Source organism: Centruroides vittatus, unplaced genomic scaffold (assembly GCF_030686945.1).
Source record: "Centruroides vittatus isolate TY-2023 unplaced genomic scaffold, ASM3068694v2 contig_370, whole genome shotgun sequence".
NCBI lineage: Eukaryota > Metazoa > Arthropoda > Arachnida > Scorpiones > Buthidae > Centruroides > Centruroides vittatus.
The window spans coordinates 2,803,250-2,830,284 of record NW_027122193.1 but is presented as its reverse complement, the minus strand read 5'-3'; the positions used below and the strand labels follow the sequence as shown (position 1 = coordinate 2,830,284).

Genomic DNA, 27,035 nt, shown 5'->3' with positions numbered 1-27,035 from the left:
CAAAGATGTTGTATGTCCTTGTCACATAATCTTCATTTCTCTGACAAGGCTCAAAATTGTTTGCAGAATACATTTTGTCATGCTCTGCAATGGCCATTATACCCAGAGGCAATTTTACTTGTCTACAAATAGAATCTTAAATTTTTGCATTATCCAGGTTAAGTTACATTTTTCATATCCAAAAGTTTTTTCAATTTTCATGTTGAACAAGTTTTCAGCTTACAGTAAAATTTAATACAGAAGAATTTGCTTCATTTCAAAGAATTTTTTCTATTTCGGTCAGGTTTTACTGTAGCGTCTTTATTTTTTATAAATAATAATATTGGTTTAATTAGCATTACATATAATGCAATTCAAATAGGAAGAAAATTATCTGTATAAACTTTAATATATGAAAACTTATTTAATTTTTATTCGCGTGAATGTGTTTCGTATCTCAGTATTCGAGGTGGAACATTGGTAAAACCTTTTCTACGTGGCTTATAGAATTGAGTTTGTTCTCAAAATTTGATGGGTTGATTTTGATAAAACTTTGCCATTTTACATTAATAGTGACGAGGAATCCAAAAATGTAATAAAAATGGTGTTCCGTGACTTCATTTCTGAGATAGGGTGGGGTCAGAGTGACAATGTCCATGCTTACAGATGTGATTAATGTCTAAGGTCACTAGCATGAGCAAGTGCAATTTATTTTATATTCTTTTTTATACCAGCATTAGCGACAGTTGATTGTCTTAGACGCCCTTCCTAAACAACATTATTGGCTTGCTAGCACTTCGACTCAATTCTTAGTTCATGTTTGACAGAAAATAGACTGTGCCTGGTATTAATCAAATATGGATCGATTATTTATTATAATTATTACTCGTATAATCAAGTTGTAAAATTATCATTATGTTTTATTTTAGCTATACTTTTAAAAATAAATCAATTATCAATTGATAATTTTAGAGAAATTTATACATATGTGTATACACATATTATATAATAATTATACATGATTTGGTCTAAAACTGTGACCGTGGCTAACCATAGACCATATTAAGCACTGTATCAAACTGTCTACTCACAGTGACTGTGCATATATTTTCTATATTTTCAATTAGTTTGTTTTTTGTACTTGGTTGGAGCAGTGGTTTGTGATGGACCAGAAAAAACATGCCATTTTTCAATATTTATTACATAAATGAAAAATAGTCAAATAGTTTACTTGGAATTCTGGAAAATATGGAAGGAAGTTTGATGGGAGCATTTTCTACTTTATTTAATAAGATAAGGTAGCCTAATTCTAAATTCCTAAACTACTTTCATAAGTTTGTGTCAACATTTGATGAATTATCGAGTTGTTCTTTACTTCAATCATGATAAATTTTGAAGTCTTAATATGCAGCTTCTGGAAATTTGGCAATGTAATTTTATTTTCTGTTTACTGCCTTATTATGCAACCTAATCAAGCTGATATTTGTGACAAAGAACATTTATACTAAACTTCACCAATGAAAAAATAAGAATAAATAGTATTTTTATAGTTTTTTTTATTTTTAACTCTTTCCACCCTGTGGGCACAAAGAGGGCCTATTTTAGTAAGCCCATTATGAGTTCAGCCAGGCCCACAATGGGGCGGCCGAGTGGTGAGGGACTGGCATATCCGAACAGACCACCCCCAAAAAATTCCTGGGGATTTTTGACCCATCCAAATTCGATTCTTGGCCCCCCAGAACAGTAGGCTTGACTGCTCAACCATCCGGCCTTAGTTTTTATAGTATTAGCACATATTATTTTAGTACCTAGTGTACTGCTGATGTTGGTACTTGACAACCTTAAAGCCTTTTAACTCCATAAGAAAAAATGCAGTGGTTTGTCTGAAACCTACAAAATTCAATTTTGACCTGAATCAAAATATATTGCTCATCACTGCTTTTTTTTTTTTTTTTTTTTTTTCAAATTTCTAAAACGAGAAGTTTAATTTCAAGATTAATATCCTAAACTTTTATCTCACAAAACATGTTTGTCTTGAACTAAATCTTTTAGTCATTCAACATTCACTTTGTAATCTTTCATTTTAATTAAAAGAAGATTTAAGTGCAACATACCTTGCCAGACATAAGCTCAGCTAAAATTTGTGACACGTGAAAGTAAGTACAGACATTCACAGTAATTCTGACAATATACAACAAAAAATCATGCAGGGTTCTAGTGACACAAAACTTGGTGCATAAGAATTTTGCCATGGCCACATTATACGAAAGACTCCACAGAAATCATTGGTCCATGGCAATTTATGGTAGTATGGCTAGCCTTAATCGTGGATTTAAACTAGACTGTGTGAAAGAGATCCTACTATTTAAATTGTTGATTTTGTTTTGTTTTTTTCAATATGAAGTTTGTTTGGCTCAAGATGGAAATTTTGTTATTCAAATAAACTTATATTGATTTTTATTAAATAATATGCTATCACAATTATAAATTTCCAATAAACTGTCTTTTATGAAGTTTATTATTTTTTATTGGATTGCTTGATAATTTTGTCTATTCTCAAAATATTGTAGACAAAATTATTTATTTCAGTTGTATTAATACATGGATAGTGCTTAAAATTCTTTAATTTTTATAAGTCATTTGATAAGGTAGAAACATATACAGTGTATTATGATAAAATTGGGAAGAAGTACAACAAATTTATAAATAAACTAATAATATTTTTAATTAATGCAAAAGTGAATTAAATAATAGTGGAACCCAAAAAAGGAATCACTTATACATTTGGTAACACAAAAAATAATTTCAATTATGTTATAAATTATACAACATAGGCATTATTCGGTTTTTTGATCACTTGGTCAACACCAGCTCTTTGATGCCTGTGCCCAGATTTGAGACTGTATCGTGAGAATTCGCCAAAGAAGACGACGAAGAAAGACTGGGAGTGCGTGTGCTTTACCCTCAATGATTGGCAGACGTTTATCAAACAATTTCGCAAGACAACCAACAGCCAAGAACGAGAACTCTACACCTATCTAAATTATCATCTATTGCCAATTATTGAATGCCAACTTCAGGTAATTGTTACTTTAATACTTATATATTACTTATGTATTATAAATGTTACAAATTTCTCTGCATATTTAACTATAATGTATATTATTTTGTCATTAATTAATTTGATTATAAAATTTTCTTCAGTTCATCTATTGAGTATATTACTTTAGTTAAAGATACTTGTATTGAATTTATTTGTAATAGCGAGGTTGAGGCCAAAGTTTTAAACGCGTGTGTACGTCGGACGTTCGGCACCGCTTTCCCGTAAGCCTAGAAGTTCGACAATGGCATTTGGAACGTCGAGCACGATTCCACTGACTTTTTAAACACCATTGTCAAACTTCTAGGCTTACAGGAAAGCGGCACCGAACGTCCGACGTACGCATTTTCATGTTTAAAACTTCGACCTCGACCTCGCTAATAACATCGTCAAACATCATGCGTTTGAGCTATATTAAATACTGAATGATCTGCCATATTATTGAGCCATAATAAGACTAATCTAATAATTAGAAATAGAGTAATTTGACTAGAGATAAGCAGTTAACTTTTGGATTTTACGATGTAAATATTACTAAATCTGTTGCCTTACAGATCAGGCATTGTAAAAATATAAAAGCTATCTCAGTCTTAATAATAAGCCACTATTTTTTAAAAATATGGATAAAATTAAAATATTGTAGTTTCATAATCTGAATAAATATAATAATTTTTATTTATTATTTAATAGGAGCTGAATAATAAGGGAAAGGAGATAATTTTATTTAATAATAATTCCATCCTTAAACGTGAACAAGAAGAACTTAAAGAGATGCTCGAGAAAATTAATTGTATAAACTCGAATAGTAACACGACTGGTGTAGTGGACACAAACAACACAGATATATTGTGTTGCGAGAACAATCGAAATGGTTCCAATAATAATAATAATAACAACAACAACAACAGTAATAACAATACAAGTAATGAAAAAAGTAATCAAGAATTTGTTGCAAAAAGTGAAGATCAAAAACTGAATGTAAATTGTTGTGTGATTGAAAATACTGAAAAAACTCAAAGTAACAAAAATACTGGAAGTGCCATGCTAGATATTAAACCTAATGCAATGAGCAATATGTGTAGTAATCCATGTGCAAGTAATTGTGTCAATAATTGTGGTAATTCACATGATAGATGCAACTGTGGTTCAGTGAATTGTTCTCATATTTCATCTGATAATCCTCCAGACAGAGAAAATGTACAAGATGGTAAGTACAATGTTATAAATACTTAGAAATTAGTCCAATGTATTAGAAATTTTACAAAACAAAATAATTTTATTTCACAAACATAAACCATACTTTGAAATTTAATAAGTCTTTGGCTAATTTAGATATTTGGATAACCTTTATAGGGGTTACTTATCACACACTATTGACGTTGTTGGAGTAATCACACAGTGGGTAGACACGGGTTTATTATGACAATGGTATGCATTTTGGACAGGCTGTCCGTTCCTCTTCAGCTGTATTTGTTACAATTTGGTGGGTTTACAGGTGTCTACAAAAATACAAGCAGTTTTTTTTGTTACAAACATTTAGATTTATGTTTAAAATAGTTCAAAATTACATTTTTTTTTTTATACCTACGTAAAAGGTACACTTTATTTTGTTGCTAATGCATGGATGACTTCATTTTTAGGATTTTTCAAACAAAGATGTTATATTATGTTTTCTATACAAATAGCAACTACAGATTGTTGCTTAATGAAATTAATTGTGAAGTAAATTAAATAAACTACGGAAACAAACCTAATACAAAGTTATAAACAAGATCACAGTTACAAAAGTAAGAGCTGTTTTAAGAAAGGTTACATACATTTTTGCATTCAGTCAGCTCGTACAATGTTTTCTACTACAGAAGCACTGCTACTATAGGTTGGTATCTGGTTTTGGTGATATAAATATTACCTGCTGTCTAATAGGTTTCAGATGTTTAAGTAAGGGTGTCAGATGGGATGTAGTTGTACTCCTGTGTTTTTGTTTATTCTTACGTCGTCGTGGATTTTGATAATCTCTAAATGTTCGTGTAATTTGCATTTGGTAATATTTCTTTTGATTTTTAATATTTTTAACAAATCTTTATTAATAATGCAATTATGGAATACAGTGTTTAGCGACAGCATAGTTCTTAAGGTTGTATTTTATAGCATTGATGTGTTCTTTAAAGCATATTTTTAAATTTTTTGGTTTCACCAATATAAGTGTGGTTACAACTACAGGAAAAGTTATAAACTACATTGTTTTTCTCCAAAATGTTGATAATAGTATTATTGTTCCTTAATCTTTTTTGGATTGTGTTTGTGTGGGCTGGTACAATACATGTACTCCTCACTTTACGACCACTCGCACTTACGACCAATCGAGTTTCGACCTGCAATTCGGGGAATCCCCTTTCTCGGCTCGAGTGTCAATCAGTGGCGAATGGTGACATGCGCACTAAGCATACTATAATAGTCTTATAGTACGATAATAGGCTAATAGCGTACTATAATAGTCTTTTGATGAATAAATTTGAAGTTTGTTGCATAATTTGTATAATTTTACAACGAACTTATATTCCCCGCGCAAGCTCCTCGCTTATCGACCAATTTGCTTAACGACGTAGTCGTCGGAACGGAACTCGGTCGTAAAGTGAGGAATACCTGTACATATATTAAATTGTTTGAATTTATTTTAGATCTTTTCGAAAATGTTTTTGACATACAGAACCTTATAAGATTTAAGTGGCAAACTAATGTTTTGGACTAAGTTTGGTGTTCTATTATCTGATTTACCTAGCCATTTTAATAAAGTGGTTTTGGGGTAATTATTTAACAAAAATAGTTTATAATTTCCTTTATTTCAGAATTTTGATCTATGCTATCTAGTTCTATATTTAATTTTTAAAATTTAGTGCTTATAGATTCATATTGTAACATACAGAGAAAAAGCAAATCACCAATTGGCTAACCTTATTAAATTTAATGCAAAACAGACTGGAATATTCACTTTATGTGTTTTAAAACTATTTGAAAGTGTTAGAAAGAAAATCATGAATGAGAATACAGAATTTAGATGAATCATTAATTTTTTGTGGAATAACCATAAGCTTGTAAAAAACACATCTTACTGGCATAGAAATAACTAGTTTTTAACTATACTAGGTGATTACATTTCTCCAGATTTCTCTTATACATTTTTTAAGTTGATTATCTGGTCTATTCTTGTAATGTACATTTCATATTTTTTTTCAAACATTTTCTATTGTATCTAAATCCAGCAAATTAGGCAGCCACTTTAGAACATGCATTTGTTTTTCTTGAAAGCTACTGCTAAATGCATTTTTCTGTGTAACTGGAAGCATCATCTTGCTTGAATATGAAAATTTTTCTTGTGTAAATTTTCCAACTGTTGAAATAAGAACTGTTTCTAATATATCTCGGTAAATAGCTGTGTTTGTGTCCTGGATCTAGAATAATTATACATGTTCATTACATCCATATTTAGTCAAGACATGCCTGGTTATAGTTTTTGGATGTTTTACCCAACTTGTTTGGACCATTTTTTTGCAAGTCTGGCATCAGAATAAAAACTGTTTTCTTTAATGATGCATCTTAATATTCCACTATCTCTGGGATTTCAGGTTTTGGATTCCCACTTCATGAAAAACTGCTGTGGATAACATGCTCTTCATCTTTGTAGTGTTTTAGCTCAGATGCTATTGGTGTCGACCATGCGTCTGTATCATACAAAGCTATGATTTAGGCTTTTTCTTCAATCGTTAACTCACGTTTTCCTCATATTCGGTTCAGAAAAAGGAGTAAACATTTATGTAACTACTATTAATAATTAAATTCTGAGTAATTTGGTACTAGAGGTAGGCAATAGGTGCCATTTCTTATTAAATTTAATAATTATAATTAAATTAATATTGATGTGTTTATATACGTAGCAACTATCGTCATCAGGCAACAAGAATAAAAGAACAGTTTTTAAAAGTCAAGTGCAAAGCAAATAGTAATTAACAATTTTCTACAAAAATTGGAAATATATATATAATAAAAACAAATTAAGAAAAAATATAAGTAGATATAAGCATGTATGGGATGGGGAGAGAACTTTAGGCATGTCGTAACTTTTAACTAATATCCTATTTTAATTGCTGGTGAGATTTTGTTTAACTATTTGTATGTTGTTATCCAATGATGCAGCAGATAAAATGTGGGCTGGTTAATATGATTGAGTTTAGTAATTAATAATGTTTTTTATATAAAAAACTAACAGGATTATAATGGCCCGACTGGTTGATTTTTTAAGTGATGAATTGACCTAAGTATTTTTTGAAGTCCACAAAAATCATTGTCCACTTAGGTCTTCAGTTAATAAGAGGACACATCCAACCTTTAATGTAGAAAAGGCTGTATCAAATTCCTTTGGAACATCTTAGAAATTACTTGTGTACGTGCATTTCTACACAGATTCAAACAAGATTTTGGACAATCTAGAAGATTATCAACCATTATCTTATCAATTTTATAAAATTTATGTTGTATCTCTGTTTCCCTCATCCCTAAATTTGAAGTAACGATGTTTACAAAAATGCTGTTGATAAACAAAGATAACCACTATATATAGTTTTATGGATCGGGGATGCAATTTGATTTTATTGTAAACAATTTTTACTGAATGCTCAATTATACTATTTCTTTGCAAAACCAGGGTCTGTCAATGAGTTTCCAGTTTTATCAGTTTTGCCTGAGATAATTATGAAGAATTTGAACATAAAGTTTTCAGTATAATCTACACTACCAATTTCTTTCTTTTATATTATACTTTTAGTGTGTTGAGAATACATTCATAGTGTGGAATGGAACACAGATGCATTTGATCAGTTTTTTCACTATTTAAACAACATTTACCTTACTATTAATTTTTCTGTTAATATGAGTCATAGCAATTGTCATTTTATCAAAAATACTCACAGAATCCGGAAATGAGATAACTAATAATTACCTAGAGCTTTAACATTTCTTCCAGCAATTAATTATTTTCTTAAAAAACAAATGTTTTCAGCCACTTCAGTGACCCTCTTTGAGTATATGAGCAGAAAAAAATTCGAATGATCTTCTAAAAGTTCATAGCATTGTTAGCTGTGTTTTAAAATTTCATTTAACTTTTGGAAACTTGTTCAAATTTTTAATGCTTGTATACCCAATTTTTGAGGAAACTGTTGATTACTGTTTGCTTTGCATGTGACTATTTAAAAACTGTTTTATATTTCTAAATATTTTAATTCTTGTTACTTGATGAAGACATTTTGTAGAAGGTACATCCAGAAAGTAAGTACTATTTGGTTATTTAAAAAAGTAGGAAATTAAAACAAAAATCATTTAATTACCATTAAATTATACATAGCTTAATCTACTTTTCGACATATTTGCCATGCAAATTAAGGCATTTATCATATCGTGACTCTAAATTCAAGATACCCTGTTCATAGAATTCCACCTGTGACTCAAACCATTTCTGGACGTCGATTGTTGTTTGCTATCTGATGTTACATGGTAAATCCACATTTCATCACCAGTGACAATGTTTTTCAAAAATCGTTTCCTTCCCTTTCATACTGCTTAGAAGTTCTAAGGCTGATACTATGCATTTTGTTTTGTGAACATCCATTATCTTTTTTGGCACTAATCTCGAACACAACATTTCGAAGTGCAAGCGTTTAGTCACAGTTTCATGCAGTGAAGATCTTGAAATGTCAGGAAATTGTGGACACAAATTAGAAACTGTGAAATGTCTATTGCAACAAATTTCTTCAACATTGTGCAGTAAGTCTTCATTAACTAGAAATGGGTGGGCCACTAGGCTTCTTGTCTTGAATGTTGTTCCTTTTTCGTTAAACATTCTAACCTACTTTCTCACCATATCGTCACTTATAATTTCACAAATTTGCCAGTAAATTTCGTGTGGTTGAACATTTCTCCCATTCAAAAACCTAATCACTCGTCGTATTTCGCAACCAGTGGGCTGCTCAATTGTTTTGACATTGTAACCGACACTTAATGATTTTCAACAAAAACAAGAAAAACAAATTTGGCTCGGTTATTTCGTTCTTGAGTGGAAGAAGTAACTACGCACGCACAACCTTGACATTGCCGAGATGTGCACAAACAGTGCTTACTTTCTGGACATATCTTGTATTTGTCAAAAACATTTGTTGCTATTAAATTGTTAATGCCGAAAATCGAATTTTATATGCTATTTGATTATTTTGGTTCAGTAGATTTTCTTCATGAAAAATATGAAAGAATGTATTTGGATATATTCACTTAAATACTGTCTTTTGTTAACATTATGTTTATAAATGAAATGAAATATAAATCTCAAATACTTTTATATCTTGTGCGAGTCTACAGTATTTTTTCTGTTTATAAATTTAATGCATTTCAGTGAATTTTTAGTTTATTTGCATGTATAAATATGACATTCGTGAGCATGTTTACATGTTAAAAATATTATCTAACGTGAATGATAGAATAAATGAATGTAAAAACCCAAAAAATCCAGCAGCTAATTTGTAATGGAATGAACATTTTTGGTCGCTTCTATTTGTAATACTCTACATTTTCTGTTTATCTATTGATTATCTATAAACGTGATGGATTTTATATTTAAATATTAAATTTGAATCAAGCCAAGAGGCATTCAATTTGGCTGATGTTCTATAGTTAGAACGTGAAGACGGCCGATAAAAGCAGCCAAAAATATTCATTTTATTAAAAATTATTTATTATATCAAAAAGGTTTTTTGGATAGAAATACTGGCTGAATTCAATTATTACTTTCAAGTTATAATACAAATGCATTTGATAACACAATAAAAAAAAATTTTTCTTTTATTATCCAACTAGATGGAATTATAAATATAAGCTCGTTTTATTAAAGTATTTTAATCTAAACATTTGTGAGTCAATAAAGTCATCTATAACATATAAGAAGAGATAAGATAATTACATTTTTTACATTGGAAAAAACATTTTTAATAACGAGGTCGAGGCCGAAGTTTTCAACGTGAAAACGCGTGCGTCGGACATTCGGTGCCGCTTTCCCGTAAGCCTAGAAGCTTGACAATGGCGTTTGGAATGTCGAACACGATTCCACCGACTTTCCAAACACCATTGTCAAACTTCTAGGCTTACGGGAAAGTGGCGCCGAACGTCCGACGTACACGTTTTTGCATTTAAGACTTTGGCCTCGACCTCGCTAATATCTGTAATTTTTCAAGAATACAGATAACATTGTAAGCAATATTTGATACTAAAAAGATTATGAAAGTTCTACATAAAATTTTTTTTGGGTTTAACACTTTTGAGGTGACTCACATGTAAGATACAAGAATGACTTCTAAGCCCAACTGCACTGAACTTGTAAGTTTCCTCTAACTTTTGGTTTAAACGTGTTTGTGCATATTTCCTGCTGCAATCATTTTTAGTCAGTAATATACTCCTTGTTCCATCTATTGGCAAAATTTTAAGATTGAAATTATAAAATTTTTATTTAATTTTTTTTGATACAAAAGGCTCCCTGCTATTTTTCATCCAAGTTATTACTATTATTATTAATTACATTAATGTGTAGTTCTTTTGAAATATAAATACAAAGAAGGAAATAAACAAAACTGTTACAATTATTGTGATTTAATGCATTTTTTATGGAGTACTAATATGCATATTCACTGCAATGGCATATAACACTACACAAACGATTGTGTAGGCAATACTGCAGAGACTGTCTTAAAAATGCTATGTATTGATTAATACTACACTGCAAGAAAATTTAGTTATTAATATGTCACAAGTAATTCTGTATAATATACATGAAAATATAATACATACATTCTTACCATATTTACTCACATATAAGACGATCTCGCATATAGGATGAGGTGTGACTTCGGCGATCAGTATAAAGAAAATTTAGATTTATTAACACAATTCTAATTTTGTTTCGTTTAATCACAAATAAAATAGCAGATGCACGTATCGAGGCAAACACGATTGTTTGCCTTAATATGTAATGAATGGAAAACAAAACCAAAACATTATAATGCACATGTCTGGAAAAAGTTTATTTTTAATGATTCAGAATGTGATTCATTAAAAATAACTATTTTAACTAATATGAAATAACTACGTTTATAATCATTGCTAAGTGACCTGTATTTCATTAATAATTTTATAAATAACGAGGAACTATTTTCTGCGGACGAATAAGACGCAACGTGGTTTTTAATTGATGGACGTAGGATTAAACCAATAAACAAAGGGGGTGTGTCTTAATTTTTTTACAGTAGGTGTCAACTTAGGATAAATAGACTGTAGGTGTATAATGGCATCATGAACTATATACGGTTTACAGAAATTATTGTAAAAACGCAAAAAATCCTTTGTTTGCGCATATAGGACAACCTAGGTTTTTGAAGCAGTGAAAAATGAATAAAAACCTTGTCTTATGTGCAAGTAAATACTGTAAATGTTTGATTTAAAGTAATCTGATATGAATATTTGCTTTCTCTGTTTTAATTTTTTTGATAAGATGATGACTTTAATATTTCTTTTCTATCTGGTCAAACAGATCTCTTTCAGACCAATTTAATTCTAGATCCCACCCAAATATATCATGTTCCATTTCTTATATTTTTATTAATGGAAAAATTAAATTCATTAGTTTTGTTGCATTAGTTTAATAAGAATACATATAGTAGAATATAAGAGTAAAGCATAGACCAACTTGTCATTGAGGACGTTAACTGCAAATTATGTATATTCTCCATAACAGAACCAAATAGAAAGTGGAGAAATTGAAAAAATTCAGACTTTTTATACCTAATGCAACAGTGCATGCAACATTCCCACATTGTACATACCCATGGTTTCAATTTCATAATCCCTTCTAATTTCAGTTTCAGTGCATAAAATACTCTCAGAGAAAGTATTTTACACAAAAAAAAATGAAATCCAGATTTTCATTGGTCATAGTAAGCTTAAGGAGTCTTACGAATTAAAAATTCTGTTTTAAAAAAATCTGGTCATCCGGAAAGGTGTGTGTGTGTTTACTGGCTGGTTTCAAAATATGGGGACAAACTTTGGATGGTGATTCCTGCCAAAACAAGAAATGATAATACTCTATAAACATATATTCTGGATATGCATACTTTACACACAACAAAGGCAGCATTTAAACAGTTGTTCTATAACAATATATGAATGCTGCTTGTAATGTAGTTTGGATACAAGCTGGAATATTTGAAACAGTTCATAAGTCTAAGAGATGACATGTGCATGCTTACCTACAGACCAATAGGGACACTTCAAGCATCTGCTATGATTGGCCATGCAGGTGTGTCATGCTGTTCTGTAATTTTATGCAGTGTAATAAATTCTTGTGTTTTTTGTTAACTAAGCATTTTCAGATTTAATGTTTATAAGAACAAAGGGCATATTTGTTTCTTATCTTGGCAGGAATCACCACTTGAAGTTTGTCTCATATTTTGGAACTACCTTACACATGTGCGCATATGTATACATGCATGCATGCACACACGCGTAATATATATACAATGGGTGATCGGTTAATGAACATAATCCGTTCCAAGACTTTGTTCGTTAACCGATTATCGATTTATCATAGGTTTTTATGGAAATTTGATTAATTCGTTTTGGAAACTCCAAAAAATAAAAAATTCATACATACATACACAGTCTTGCATTTTTATTAGTGATGTTTTTGTTTTGTGTGTGGGGTTAAAGAATCTGTGTAATGTCAATTGCTTTTCTCTCTTCTTCAGGATTTTTCAGAAATAATTAATAGCATTGTAATTGTAGAGATTCCTAAGCCTATTAACCTCAACCTGGTTTGGTTTGTTCTGACATCCTCCCACTTCTTCGAAAGATCTTTAATAGCAGATATCAGCATTAATCCTCTTTTTCAAAAGAAAACATATCTTGCCGAGTTTCTTGGTGTTCTTCATTCAAGAGTTCTTGGCATTCTTCTGTCTTTAGATCAGTTTCAGGTTTCATTATGAGCTCTTCAATGTTCTTTATTTCTCAGATCTGATTTTGTATTCCTTTAGCTTCTTGAGCCTTCTTGATTATACTGTATCTTTCTTAAATAAGATTGAACTGCGGTCTGCTGTAGACCTGTTGAAGCCATACTGCCCAGCAACATCAGACATCTTCTGCCCACCTTTGTTGTTATACTCTCACCTTTCGAAAATAAAAACCGAAGCAGAACTTAACGAGTGCCCACCCGACAGTCTTGCGAATACTATAAAAGAATTGTCTGTCAGAAAAATAAAAGGCTGGAATTACAAGGGAGAGTTTCAAAGTTCAGAGAATACTATCTGATCGGTATGTATTGGGTTGAGTTTTGATGTCGATGTCTCCCGCGCTCTGAAAAGTTTCGAATTGTTGCCCAAAGACAAGGGACGACCAATTGGTATTGATTATTTTACATCGCTTCTTCTTGTGTTTGTTTTGTGAGGTATTCATTATCCCAACATGCATTCATTGTATGAACATAAAAATCTTTCGTGAAAGTGTTCATTATGCAATTTGTTCATTAACCAATCACCCACTGTAGTCCTCTTCAGTTTATATTTCGTGTTAGTTTGTCCAACGAAGATGGACTTTTTCAAGTCATTTTTGGTGAGTACATATGATACAACAGTTGTCATTTTAACAGGCTATAAAATCATTGCTATAAAATGAATTTTTTAAGTAAAATAATTATACTTTTAAAATGATAGTCTTAGTTTGGCTGTGCAATATTCCAGCTTGTTGATGAACAACAAAAATAATTCCTCTATTTTGCTTTAATTTTTAAACTCCATAGTATAGAAAGTGTGTATTAATTAAAGTAGCATACATATAAAATTTTAACAATAATTAAATAACAGTAAAGTTAAAAGACAATACTGTAGTAATATAAATTTTTACCTAATGTTTTCTAAACAATAATTGGATGAATGAAACAGAATTTACTATATAAGGAAGCTTATCTTTCATTGAACAAGGTATTGTCGCTCCAAATCGTGTCATAAGATATTATTGACATAAAAATATTTAATCTTTTTTAAGTTTATTTTAGCATTTGTAATTATTATTACGTTATTACTTTGAATTTAAGCTACACTTTTCATTCCAACTTTTAAGACATAAAATTAGGGTGCAACTTAAATTCAAAGCAAATATTTCTGCCTATCTCTCACTCCCTAACAATTGGGTCTTTGTTTTATGCTCTACACATGTACTGTACAGTACATAGTATTACAATCATTGATAGTAGTTTATTCGGTGGTTTTTCATTTACACTTTTCTGATTTAATTCGGCGGCTTATATTCAAAGTAAATATGGTAATAAAATATATAATAATGAAGTGATACAGTAAAAAATTATTGTTGTTTGCCAGCTATTTTGTATTTTTGAGACAAAAAGTTTAAAAGATTCTGTTTCAGTGTTTCATTTTTTCATTTACTTGTTATTAAATCTAAAACAGACTGCTAATGGAATAAGAACAGATAAAAACATCATTTTAAATATTCAGCATGATAGAGCACCTTTTAAACTACATGTCATGTTTTTAGTACTTCTGGAAAGGAAAACCACGTGATGTGCAAGTCATGTAAAGATTTTATTTTCATTCTAGCAGTTTTCTGTAGGTTATATGCCAACATGGGTTATTCACACAAAATTATGGTTTATAAAGTTAAAAAAAAAACTTTAGACTTATTATATATGTATATATCAAGTAGCTTTTGCCGTAGCTGCAAAATTTTCTTGCTATACCACTCTAATTGCAAACTGTATAAAAGATTTATTTCAAATTCAAGAATAATTAACATATTTATTTACCTGTGTCAATTTTATTGAAAAAAAATGAACATTTATAATCATCTTCAACGACCATCATCAGGTTATAAACTAATCAAGCAGTTTAAATTAAAAGAATCATTCAAACGATTCAAACTTTTGTTCCTTTATTCCTGTGTAACTCAGTGTTGATAAATCTTAAAAATTTTTTAAAGTTATTTATAAAATATTTATTCCTGTAAATGATTTATTAGTTATCTGTTAACATACATTAAAAATATAAATTTAAAAATTTTTGTATTTTAGGAAATATTCAGCATGACAATCCTGGTGATAATTCACTTAATAGCAACAAAGAAAATGCTCCACCATCTGTCGGTAGCAGTGGATTGGGTAAGAATTTATTCATTACTTTTCAAATGTAATACATGAATGTACGGTAAAGCTTCTCATTTGCGACCACTATCGAGGAAAATGAAGTGTCATGTATGAGAGGTGGGCACGGGGGTGTTATTAGCGAGGTCGAGGTCGAAGTTTTAAACGCAAAAATGTTTACGTCGGACGTTCGGCGCCGTTTTCCTGTGAGCGTAGAAGTTTGACGGTGGTGTTTAGAAAGTCGGTGGAATCGTACTCGACATTCCAAACACCATTGTCAAACTTCTAGGCTCACAGGAAAGTGGCACCGAATGTCCGACGTACACGTTTTCGCGTTTAAAACTTTGGTCTGAATCTCACTATTTATAACCTTTATTTTAATATACAACGTACTTATGATTTTAGAATTTATGACAACTTACAAAGATAAGAAGGATGTTTATTCAAAATTTAAGATATTTTAAGCAAGTTAACAAAAGATTAAGTTTCAGTAGTAGTTTGTTTATGATAAAGTTACTTTTTCTAATATCAAAGACATTCACAGAACATTTCCATAGACATTTTGTGAGGTCTTTGATATTCAAAGTACTGTAACCTTATGAAGGCTTTTGAATAAGGTCAAACATTACTTATTAAAGAATTTGTGCTGGAATTTATGGTTGTTTAATGAATGCAATTCTCTACAGTAATAAGAGGATTAGAGTGGCTGGTGACCTAGCCACCCTAATCCCCTTATTACTGTAGAGAAGTTACATTTCATTGACTATTCCTTAATCATAATAGTATTTCTGGAAACAAATTAAAGCAGTTTTACTGTTATGATTGTATATCATAACTTATAAATAATTCTAAGGCTACAATAAGATTTTATTAGTTTGACATAAAATTTATTTAGAGGGCTTCCAATCTGTTATATCAAGAGACCCTAAAACGTCTTAATCCACCACTGCCTGGAAACAACAAAATAAAAACAGCTCCATATGACAAAAAATTGTATTTGAAGTAACTGCATGCCTAGACTTGTGCAAAAGGTCACATATTCAAGGCTGATTTGTTTGGAAGGAACCAAACACACATGGTCACATATTGGAGGTAGAGACAAATTAGAGGTTTTACTGTAAATTGTATAAATTAATAAATTACTTAATAATGGCATACTTCTTAACCTACTGTACTTCGACTGGCTGGCTGAGCAAGTTAAAATGAATGACCAATTATAAAACTGGTACATTATGAAATCATTTATTTTTTTAACTTACAATATGCAGAAACTTTTTTGGTATAGGTTATTATATATCTTGACAAACATTTTACCTTATTTAGAATGTTATTGTTTGCTTTGTACTTGTGATATATTTTAGACTTCAAATGAATTTTACAGCTAACAAAGGTGATCAGTGTTCTTGCATTATCTAAACTGCTTCTGAATAGTTTTCTTTTTGCATATTAGACTGAAAATTCTCTCTTTATTATTGCTACAGCAGTAATCAAGCAATAATTTGAAATTAATTTTAATTAAAATTACACTTTACTCTGACACCGGGGATTAAATACTAAATACTGAACCTGTTACCGGTGTAATTTGCGTGAAAAAATCTTCTTTCCACAAACGTTTTCGAGCTTTCCAAATAGCTCTTCTTCGGGTAGAGAAAAAAGCTCTTCTTAATTTTAATTTATTAATAATAATTATAAAAACACTAAATTATTACTATTTATTTTTTATTTTGACATAGTATTTAAAAAAAATGATTATTTTTAGGGGAGTTGCCTCCTGTGTCTGCTATGTCCAACATGGTTGGGTCAACAGGACCATCTGGCTCCTCATCCTCCGTCCAACCGTTGCCAAGCAACATGCTCAACAAATCCACTGTTCCAATGGAGACTCAGTACATGCAACAACAAAGTCAAATATTTGTATTTTCGACAAGTCTTGCCAACAGAGCATCAGATTCGGTTCTTACAGGACAGTTTCCTTCTATCATTGCTTTTCACTGTTCTCAGCCAGGAACAAAAAGATTTCTTGAGGTATTTATATTATTATGAAACTTTTCTCTTAATTAAAAAATAAATAGGTCATTTGTTGAATTTAGTTTTGAAATGTTGTAATGTAGAAAAACTTACGATTATAAAATCTAGAATTAATGTAACAATATTTGTTCAATATTTCAAATTGCATTTTAAGAATATTAAACTGTATGTATCATCAAATACATCTGATTGATTGTAATGTGCAGTTACAACAAAATGAAACATAATTCACATTTAGGAATTTTCGATTATAGTTTGAATTCTTCTTTTACATAAATTTGTTTTTGTTTCACAACGGAAGTGCATTTGAAATAACTAACAGTTTTAATTATACAATGGTATCAAATGAAAGATAATTAAGAATACAATTATACACTAAAATATCTGCGGAATACAAGTATTAAAGAAGTTACAGCTTATTAAAGTTTTTGCAATTAGACCACTTAAAGATAATTTGTTTGGTATGTATGCAACATTACATAGGATGGATTAATTATCATTTTTGTACACTAGATCTGTAAAAAAAGACATTCTGTACATCCTAAATTTGGTTCTAGAACTTACCATACTGAAATCATGCAAATGGCTTCGTTAAAACATGCAACGACGGTTGTAATTAGCGAATGGTATGTTTACTAATTACAGTTGTCATTGCATGTTTTAATGAAGTCCCATGTAAATTTATAAGAAATGTCCAAACTTTGTCCTAGAGGTCAAGAACTGCACCGTCGGAACATTTGAATTCCCTCAGATGGAGAAATCAGGGGGGATTGGGCAAGGAACATTAATTATCTTATTTGTTTTTTTTTTTTTTTTTTTTAAAATTTCTGAAGTTATAACTAATTGGAATTTGACATATGACATATCAATTGAAAGGATTTTTAATGCTTTATATTATTACTTTGTTGGTTTTGCATAAGTTATATGAGTCGCAAGTTATCTTAAGTTGTATGCCATAACATGTCGACTTCTCTCTAATGCTTGCTATTCTTTGAATAAAAATGTGATGTCTTTTTGAATTAATTAAGTCTATCCATTTGACATGTAATTTGTCCAAATTGGTTAGTGACATCAAGTGTACTGTACTTCCCTTGTCAGTTACATTTTACATTACATGATAAAGTAATATTTAGCAGTTAAGTGAACAAAAAATAATTATATTCTACAATTACAATGAATCATTTTGAATAGTTAGTTTTTTGTTCATTTTACTTCTGGATTAACTTTTTTCAAGTTCTCTATCCAGTTTTACCTGCCATAGCATAATATAATTGAAATTATGAGGAGAAATAATCTTATACTTTAAAATAAATATTGTTCATAAACATAACTACAATTTTATAATAAGCAAGTGTTGGAAAGCTATATGGCTAAACTGAGTTTATGCTTTTCTGAGGGAGTTGTTTTCAAGTCTCAGTTGGATCCTATGGAATTTTTATGGATGGTCATAACTGTAATTAGCAAGTACTACAAAATTGAATTATTATATTCAAAATTCATTTTAGAAAAGTATTTAAAATAGTGTGTTAAAAGGATAAGATCTTAACATTACTTACATACTTTTGCTCTATGAAACTTTATGGTAATAGTATATTGGTAATTTGCTGTATAAACATCATCTCTAAACCCGATACATTAAAGCTAAACACCAACCAAATGCCGAAATTCTATCGGGCTAGTTTAAGGCTAATTACTAAATAAATTACGTAAGCAATTTGACTTTAGAGGGAGGCGTTAGGCGCCATCTTGTATTAACATTAATAATTATAACGCCTCCCTCTAAAGTCAAATTGCTTACGTAATTTATTTAGTAATTAGCCTTAAACTAGCCCGATAGAATTTCGGCATTTGGTTGGTGTTTAGCGTTAATTTGCTGTTTTACCAAAATGAAAAGTCTGCTTAGACTTAAATCCAGATATGATCCAGTGTCAAAAAATTCCTGAGTTAGGTGTAAAGAAATTTTGATTTATTCATATTAATATTTGTTTAATAAAATCGTGACGTAGTAAAAGTTAATAAGCAATTTAATGGCGATCCCGAAACTAATATTATTACACAAAAGTAATAATAATAAGTAAAATTAATGGGACTTGTATTTTTTTAAATCAGATTTTGATTTCTTAAACAACAACAATTCAGCAGTTTAAGAGTTACATTTGACTGGCAATGGGATCACACTATAATTACATAAAATTTAAATAATAATCTAATTTTAGCCTTGTTTTTGAAAATCAAATTTATCGCTATTTTAACAAGTTTAAATTATAACTGATTAAATAAAAATATGTGAAGTTTGTTTCTTTCAATACATATCACTGAATGTAAGTACTGACAATAAGTACTACTACTCAAGTCTTGAGCAACAATGTGGTCTCATATATAAGACTAGGTATAAGAGGGCAGAGAAGGAAATAATGATTCAGTTGGAAGGAGTCACTCAACACAGTTAACTATGCTTAAAACATTTCTTAAATGGCACAAAAGTTTGTACTGTACTGTCCACATATAGAAGAGACATAGTATTTGTGGTTATGCATATGCAGAGAGAGAGGATTTACAAATTTCGGTACATTTGAATCCTGAGAAATATTTCCCACATTGAAAAGCATAGACAGTTAGTTCTTGATGTCAAAATTGACAATTTATCCCATGTTGGATAGCACAGGGAACAGTCTTCAATATCAGAAATCACTTTCAAATAGGTAAGAATTTAAATTTGGACAATAATCTTTATACTGGATAGTACACAAATAGAAAACCTAACAGCTTGAAGAACAGGTAACAACTGATCACAAAATTGGTCATCTTTCATCACATTCAAATGTGCAATTTTTGACTAATAGTCAAAGGAAAGGTGTCAATTAACCCTTCTACCCTGACATGGTTGGTTGTACTTTACCCTCCAAAACACTGATCCAAACTGCAGTCACTCAAGGTCACTCTACGTATTTTAATTTTAAAAATTCACCAAAAATTGAATTTTTATCATACAGATACAGAAAAAAATCATATATATTTATTACTTTGTCTAGAAATTTGTCTTGTTCATAAAAAATTTATTATTTACAAACATCAAGTTCTTTGATAATAAACTATTTTTTAATAAATCTAATTAAACAAAATAGATATAAATGCTTTTCAAAAATTTAAATAAGTATATTTAATTTTTTTTTCCTTTCTTGCGAAGACACAATGCAGTGACAGTAGATTTAAAACACTGGGCAAATTTTCATCCTTTATTCAGTTGGTCAACCGAATAAAGGATGAAAATTTGCCTAGTGTTTTAAATCTACTGTCACTGCATTGTGTCTTCACAAGAAAGAAAACATAAAACACGGTTTCCTCAAGATAAAACTATATTTAATTTATTTTAAAAAAAAAAATCAAATTATGAAATAATTATTATTTTTACAGAAACATCCATTGAAAATCCAGCAGTTTAATCGACAAAATCCTGCGCAGTGGTTAAATAATCTAGCACAGATGAAACAAAACAATAGACAAATAAAATCTGGAAATATAAATCAATTTGGTGGACCCAATATGCTTTCGCATCCATTTTCTGGCCCTTCTGGTTCTGCTTGTCCTGGTCCTTGTACTATTCACGGTATGGGATCGTGTCCTGGATCTAATCAGTCGCTTAATTGGCCAGCTATGAATGCATTAGGTCCATCTGAAACTTGCAACCCACAGCAGTGGATGCAGCAATATCCTCAGGGAAACATGATGAATAATCATCCAAGATTTCACAATGCTTTGGGAGTGTCTCCAGGAGAAAACACACCCATGAGATCTATGGGTCCTCATTCTCATCCCAATGCAATGGGTTGTATGCCAGCATTGGCATCCAATCAAGGAAATCATTCTTTTCCTAGTGGAAATCATTATCAAGGTTCTCTTGCCAATCCTGCATTAATGTCTAGTGGTAGCTCTCTTACAGGTAAGATATGAAATTATTTAAAAAATAATTTAATTCAAACTTTTAAAGGACAATATATTTTAATTTGCATAAGATGTGTCAAAGTAAAACTAATTGTACACATGAACTGAAATTGATGAAATGTATTTTTCATTTTCATCCGAAATTATGATTCAATTACATTATAATGATTTTTTTTATTTTACTAGTGGAGGATCATGAAATTCACATGCCACCAAAGAAAAATTATTTTCTTGTTAGGATTTCTGAAACTCTTGGTATATACACACCCCAGGATTATTTGATTTTCATATACGTTGGACTAATCAAGAAAGTGATGCATCGGTTCAAGATAAAGAATAAATCATGCATTATAAATTTTTCAAAAGATATTATTTTAGTTCTGCTTATTATTTGATACACAAAACTAATTACGAAACAAATATAATCGAAAAATTTTCACGATAAGAATCAACATTCTGCAGTAACCTCAATAGAGAGAGACTTTTATAGAGTTAAAGTATTGACTTATAGTTAGTTGAGAAAAATTCAAAATCACTTCTTTCAATGGTAACTTGAGTCCTTTCAAATGAACTTATGTTCTGTCTCTAATGACCATCATAACTAAGTCTCATTAATTCTGTGAAATGCACACACGCACAATAGGAGAAAAGGAACAGTCATATGTGACTATCAAATTTTGTCAGTTGTATTTTTTTGCCTTATAAGTTTACTGCTAGGGATCAAATTATATTAGCATTTCACTTATAACTAGGTGACATACTGGTTTATTTCTGTAGGTTGTTCAGGGTTTAGTGAGATTTGAATCTTTCACTACATGAAGTTTCATCTTTGAATTATGTGAAGTTACCAGTCTGTCTGATTTCCATTTTTGATTTTATTATTTAGAATACATGCTAATTAGTTAGTTAATTTGTGGAAATTCTAGTTTCTCACACCATACAATAAAATTATCAAAAATCCTCTCAGAGTTGTTCAGATTATATAAGTAATAGATTGCAATTTTTAGACGTATTTGATGAGTTGAACTTGTAATCTATAATATGTAAGAATAATTTCTGCTTTAGTTATATATTATCTGATATATTACATTATTACAAGAATAATAATAATCTGCTGATTAACAAAATTTAAAATAATTATTTTGTTAATGATACAATGATGATAAAATATAAATATAAATTCTGTCGGTTCATTCAGGATTAGTCTAAATTTTTCAGAATTCTTATCTATAATTATTCAAATAAAACAATTCTAGTAAGTGAATTAATTAGCCTAATCATAATCAGATAAATTTCAACAGAAAATATTTCTAAAACTACTAATGAGTTATTGCTTTACTATGTGTATTTGATATTCAGTTGTTAAACTAATTATTAACTAAATTATATACTATAGAAAAGCATAACTATATTAGTAAATTTTGCACTACTTGAAATTTGCTAAATTTAGTTTTATCTGTTTTAGGTGTGAAAATACCTGATGAAAATTTAACACCTCAGCAACGGCAACATCGAGAAGAGCAATTAGCTATGATTCGCAAAATGCAGCAATTGTTATTTCCAGATCAGCATCATGAACAACAACAATCGCCATCAAACATACATAATATGTTAAATCAGCCCGCTCCATCTCGTTTTCAAAGTAATGAGATGTGTCCACAGTCAGGAATTGACATACCATATCCACATCATACATGTTTAAGTGAACAGGAACATAGACACTTGTGTGGTGATAATGGCATGTTTCCAGCCTCTGGATTAATTGCTGGTTCGCAACATCAGAACATGCCGCCTGCATCTGTTTCTGCTCAGATAGAGTGGCAGAAATTACAACAACAATATTATGAAGACAGAAGAAGAAAACATTTAAATACTCAAAATGCAGTTTTACCAGTTTCAGGTTCACCTTCTTCTCAACCTGCAGTCAACAGTCCAAGTCCAAGTATAGGAATGAGTCCCGGTACTAGATTACCAGGTCCTCCACCACCGCCACCTCCTCCTTATCATCAAACGCCGTGCAGTACATTGTCGAGCCCTCATCCTGCGTCTCCAAATCCAAGTTCTTTGTCTCTTTCATCTCCTCGCATGACATCCGGATTACCATCTCCTGCCGAGACATCGCGACAGTTTTCTCATCCCACACCTCCTGGACCTAGAATGTCACAATCAAGCCCAGGAAATTCGGCTGGCTGTGGTAGTATACAGACTACACCTCTTAATTCACCAAAACCTGCAGCTACTTCATCTGGACCACCTTCTACTGGTAATTCTGCAATGGTTAGGACTCCAACAACACCTTCAAATCCCAACACTACACCAACAAGTACTCCATCCAGTATATTACCAAGTCCAAGCCCAGGTACTCCAGTTGGCAATTGTAATGTTGGAAATAGAAAACAATCTGTTAATTTAACTGATGGTCAAGACAGTTCTAATGATTTTACTCCAATATCTCAACCTTCTTCAACATCTAGTAGCAATACAGGTAGGCTTTATTGTAATAAACAAAATGTGGCATCATTACAATTATTTATTCACTTTAAGAAAATATATTTACACACTTTGTTACTAGGAAGAAAAAATTTTGAATTCAGTTTGATACAGCTTTTTGGATTTATAATGTTGATAAAAATATAACTACGTTTTCATGAAATTTTCAGTTTCACATTTTAAAATTACTTCCAAAATCGTCAAAAAATCCATGATTTTATATATTGCAATAGTTTGTTATATTTTAAATTATTTTTAATATAAAAATGAAACATTCCTGGGGTTTTTTAACCTCAGGAATTTTTTGGGGTGGTTCAATCCCAGGTCCCTAGAGTGGCAATCTGTTGCCTTAATTACCTCTACCATCTAGCTGGCAATGTTTTATATTAAAATTATATAAACCATTCTACAGAATTTGTGAACAGAATCAAATTGCATATAATTGTAACAAAAACAATTTTTTAAATTAATTTTTATTTTCATAAGATCAACTGAAACATTAATCTATATATATAATCGAGACGAGTTGATAATAATAATCAGCGCAGAGCCCAAACGGTTAGGAGTTGATAGTTGAAATTTGGTATGTAGTTAGGGTACGTCACGAGAACGCGCACTAAGAAGGGATTTTTCGAAATTCCTCCCCATGGGGGAGAGGGACAGGGTTAAGTCTTAACACTTCCATCAACAATGGAAATGTTAAGTAACAACGTAAGTGTTAAGTAACAATGGAAGTGTTAAGAGAAAGCGACGTGCAAGACGCAGATGCAGTTTTTTTCATTTTTGCAGGAAATCGAACATATTTTTAGACCCATCTAAAAATTCTGTAATTAGTCTGGAAACAGGGAGGACCCAATTCTTGCATTCTGTGAAAACGGGTAAGGTTGACTACAACGTAATAATCTTAATATTCGCTAAAACAGTTAGGAGTTGAAAGTTGAAATTTGGTGCACAGTTAGGGTACCAGATTTAAGTACCAAAGTGTTAAGTAATGATGGAAGTGTTAAGTAACAATGGAGAACAAGAGAAAGCGACGTGCAAGATTTACGGGCGCTGGAAAAAAAAAAGAGAAAGAATAATATGTTGGAACATATTCGATTTTCAAATTTAAACAGATTAGTTTGGTTTTTCTTGACTTTTCAGGAAAATCGAACGATATAATCAGAACATGTCGTGAAAATTGAACAATATTATAACATTCGATTTTCAAATTCGACCTTTCTCTAGAAAAACTTAGTTTGTTGATGAAATTACTTTTTTTATTGTGACTATAATATAATAATCTTAATCTTTGCTATCGTTACTTTTGCTCGAGCAACGCCGGGCCTACCTGCTAGTTTCTTATAATTAATGTTTCTGTTGATATATATTTAACTGAAGCTATATTTTATTGAAACAAAATTCAATAAACTCCAGATTTTTTAAATCTTTGTACTATTTTCTATGGGTGGACATTAAAAATTTCAATTTGTTCTTCACAGTGATGCATGTTCATAATTTATTATGACATTTTTCAAAAAGTAAAATTTAGCCATTTTCAGTTATATAAAATTTGTATATGGGGTGAAGGTTGTCTGAGTTAGTGGGGTGTTTTTTCAACGACACGGTAATTAAGAAGGTGTATATATAGTACAGTAATTCATTACAATCAGGTTTATACAAAAGTTTTACTGTGCTTTAATAGGTTATAATGCTAAATTCATTACTACAGGAAATAAGCTCAGAAAACAAGTCAGTCAGTATACAACAATATACAATCTTTAGTATTGGGTAAATCCGTGTTATGGATGTGACAGTCACAGAAGGAAAAATTGGAATATTTCTTCACTAGATGTAGCTTTTTGATAATATGGAAGTATTACAGTCACACTTGCTCACTTACATAAGTGATTCAGTAGTTTTCTATTATTATTTTGTTAATAGTATTAAAGTTAACTGGTTAAGGTTACGGGTGTGACACAAAAAGGAAATCAATTTTTTATTCACCAAAATCATTGCCTGATTTCTGTGAATCTTTTCACTTTAAATTCAAGATTATATTTTCACATTTACCCTATATCCTTGTCTTTTAGAAGACCCACAACAATCTGTCAGTAATGAGGAAATCTTACGATCTATTGATATTAGTATGTAATGGTTATGGGTATGACATATGTGAGAACTGTATGTTATCATCAACAATTTAACTTTATTTCTGAACAACAATTTACAAAAGAAATTTGCCATATGTTAAATACATTTTATTTGAGAGCCACATGCTGGTTTTTTCAGAACTCGTAGCTGTGGTAATTCATATAATTATGATTCAATACTGCAACTAACTTTTCAGCTAACACATAGTGAGAAATTAGTTTGAAGTAATGCAGACTATGAGTATTGTCTTGAGTGCCTCCCATCTTTTATCTAACATGGGTCTGCATGTTTCAGTTTGATATTTTGGGGAGAAAATTATGATGATATTTTTTAACTTTTTGCTGGCACATTCAAAGAATCCTTTTCATTTGTCACCACATATTTTTTATATGCACAGTATTTCATACTGTTCTCCTAGCAATACCACCCCTACTTCATCCACTGCACCTTTTCTGTGTGAAGATGCAAAAAATGACCATTTGCCATTAATACCAAAGTACTCTCATAAAAGTCAGATTTGTTAATGTGTACTTATTTTTAAATTAAGCAGCACAGCTGTCTGAGAAGATTTTAACATACTTGATGTTGGGCAGGAATTCAATAAGCTTCATGATGTGTTTAAGGAAGTCCACACTGTGTTTTCCATGAAATAAGTCATTACTGATTATAGCAAAGGAGTAATGACTTGACAGTACCCATGCAACACCTGTAAAAATAATTACCAGTTTTACGTGTTCTGTGCAGGAGTTTATTTTGTCTTTTTACAGAGTAGTTTCCTGCAAACATACTTGCAAAATAGCTTATTCCTGTAGGACTGAATCTCTGGAAGCTTGGAAATATTTTTGTTGCGTATTTTTTACTAAGAAATACACTAGAAATGATAATAATTGTTCGATTATGTAATTTAGTAAGTCTGACAAAGATCCATTTTCTGTAATTGTCTTCATGCATCATCATGCATGCTTCATTCTCCATATTACGCGCATTTTTCACTCAGTTGCTTTCTGGGGAACCTTTCACATACTAGAGTTGTAAGGCTGCTTCCATGTTTGCACAGTAACAACAAACATAAACATTATGAGGCATATCAGAAGAAGGCTTTACATTATCTGGTCGAAGTTTAAAGAAAAC

The 27,035-nt window shown here is 30.7% G+C and overlaps 1 protein-coding gene across 1 annotated transcript in view; it reads left to right on the top strand.

Moving 5' to 3' along the window:
• Window positions 1-27,035, top strand: part of lgs (legless) — a 106,956-nt gene that overhangs the window by 68,391 nt on the left and 11,530 nt on the right. The window contains exons 7-12 of the mRNA XM_067270374.1: window positions 2,872-3,059; window positions 3,770-4,286; window positions 15,243-15,329; window positions 17,071-17,336; window positions 20,754-21,279; window positions 22,747-23,766. Coding sequence (XP_067126475.1) covers window positions 2,872-3,059; window positions 3,770-4,286; window positions 15,243-15,329; window positions 17,071-17,336; window positions 20,754-21,279; window positions 22,747-23,766 — 2,604 coding nt within the window. The remainder of the gene's footprint in view (window positions 1-2,871; window positions 3,060-3,769; window positions 4,287-15,242; window positions 15,330-17,070; window positions 17,337-20,753; window positions 21,280-22,746; window positions 23,767-27,035) is intronic.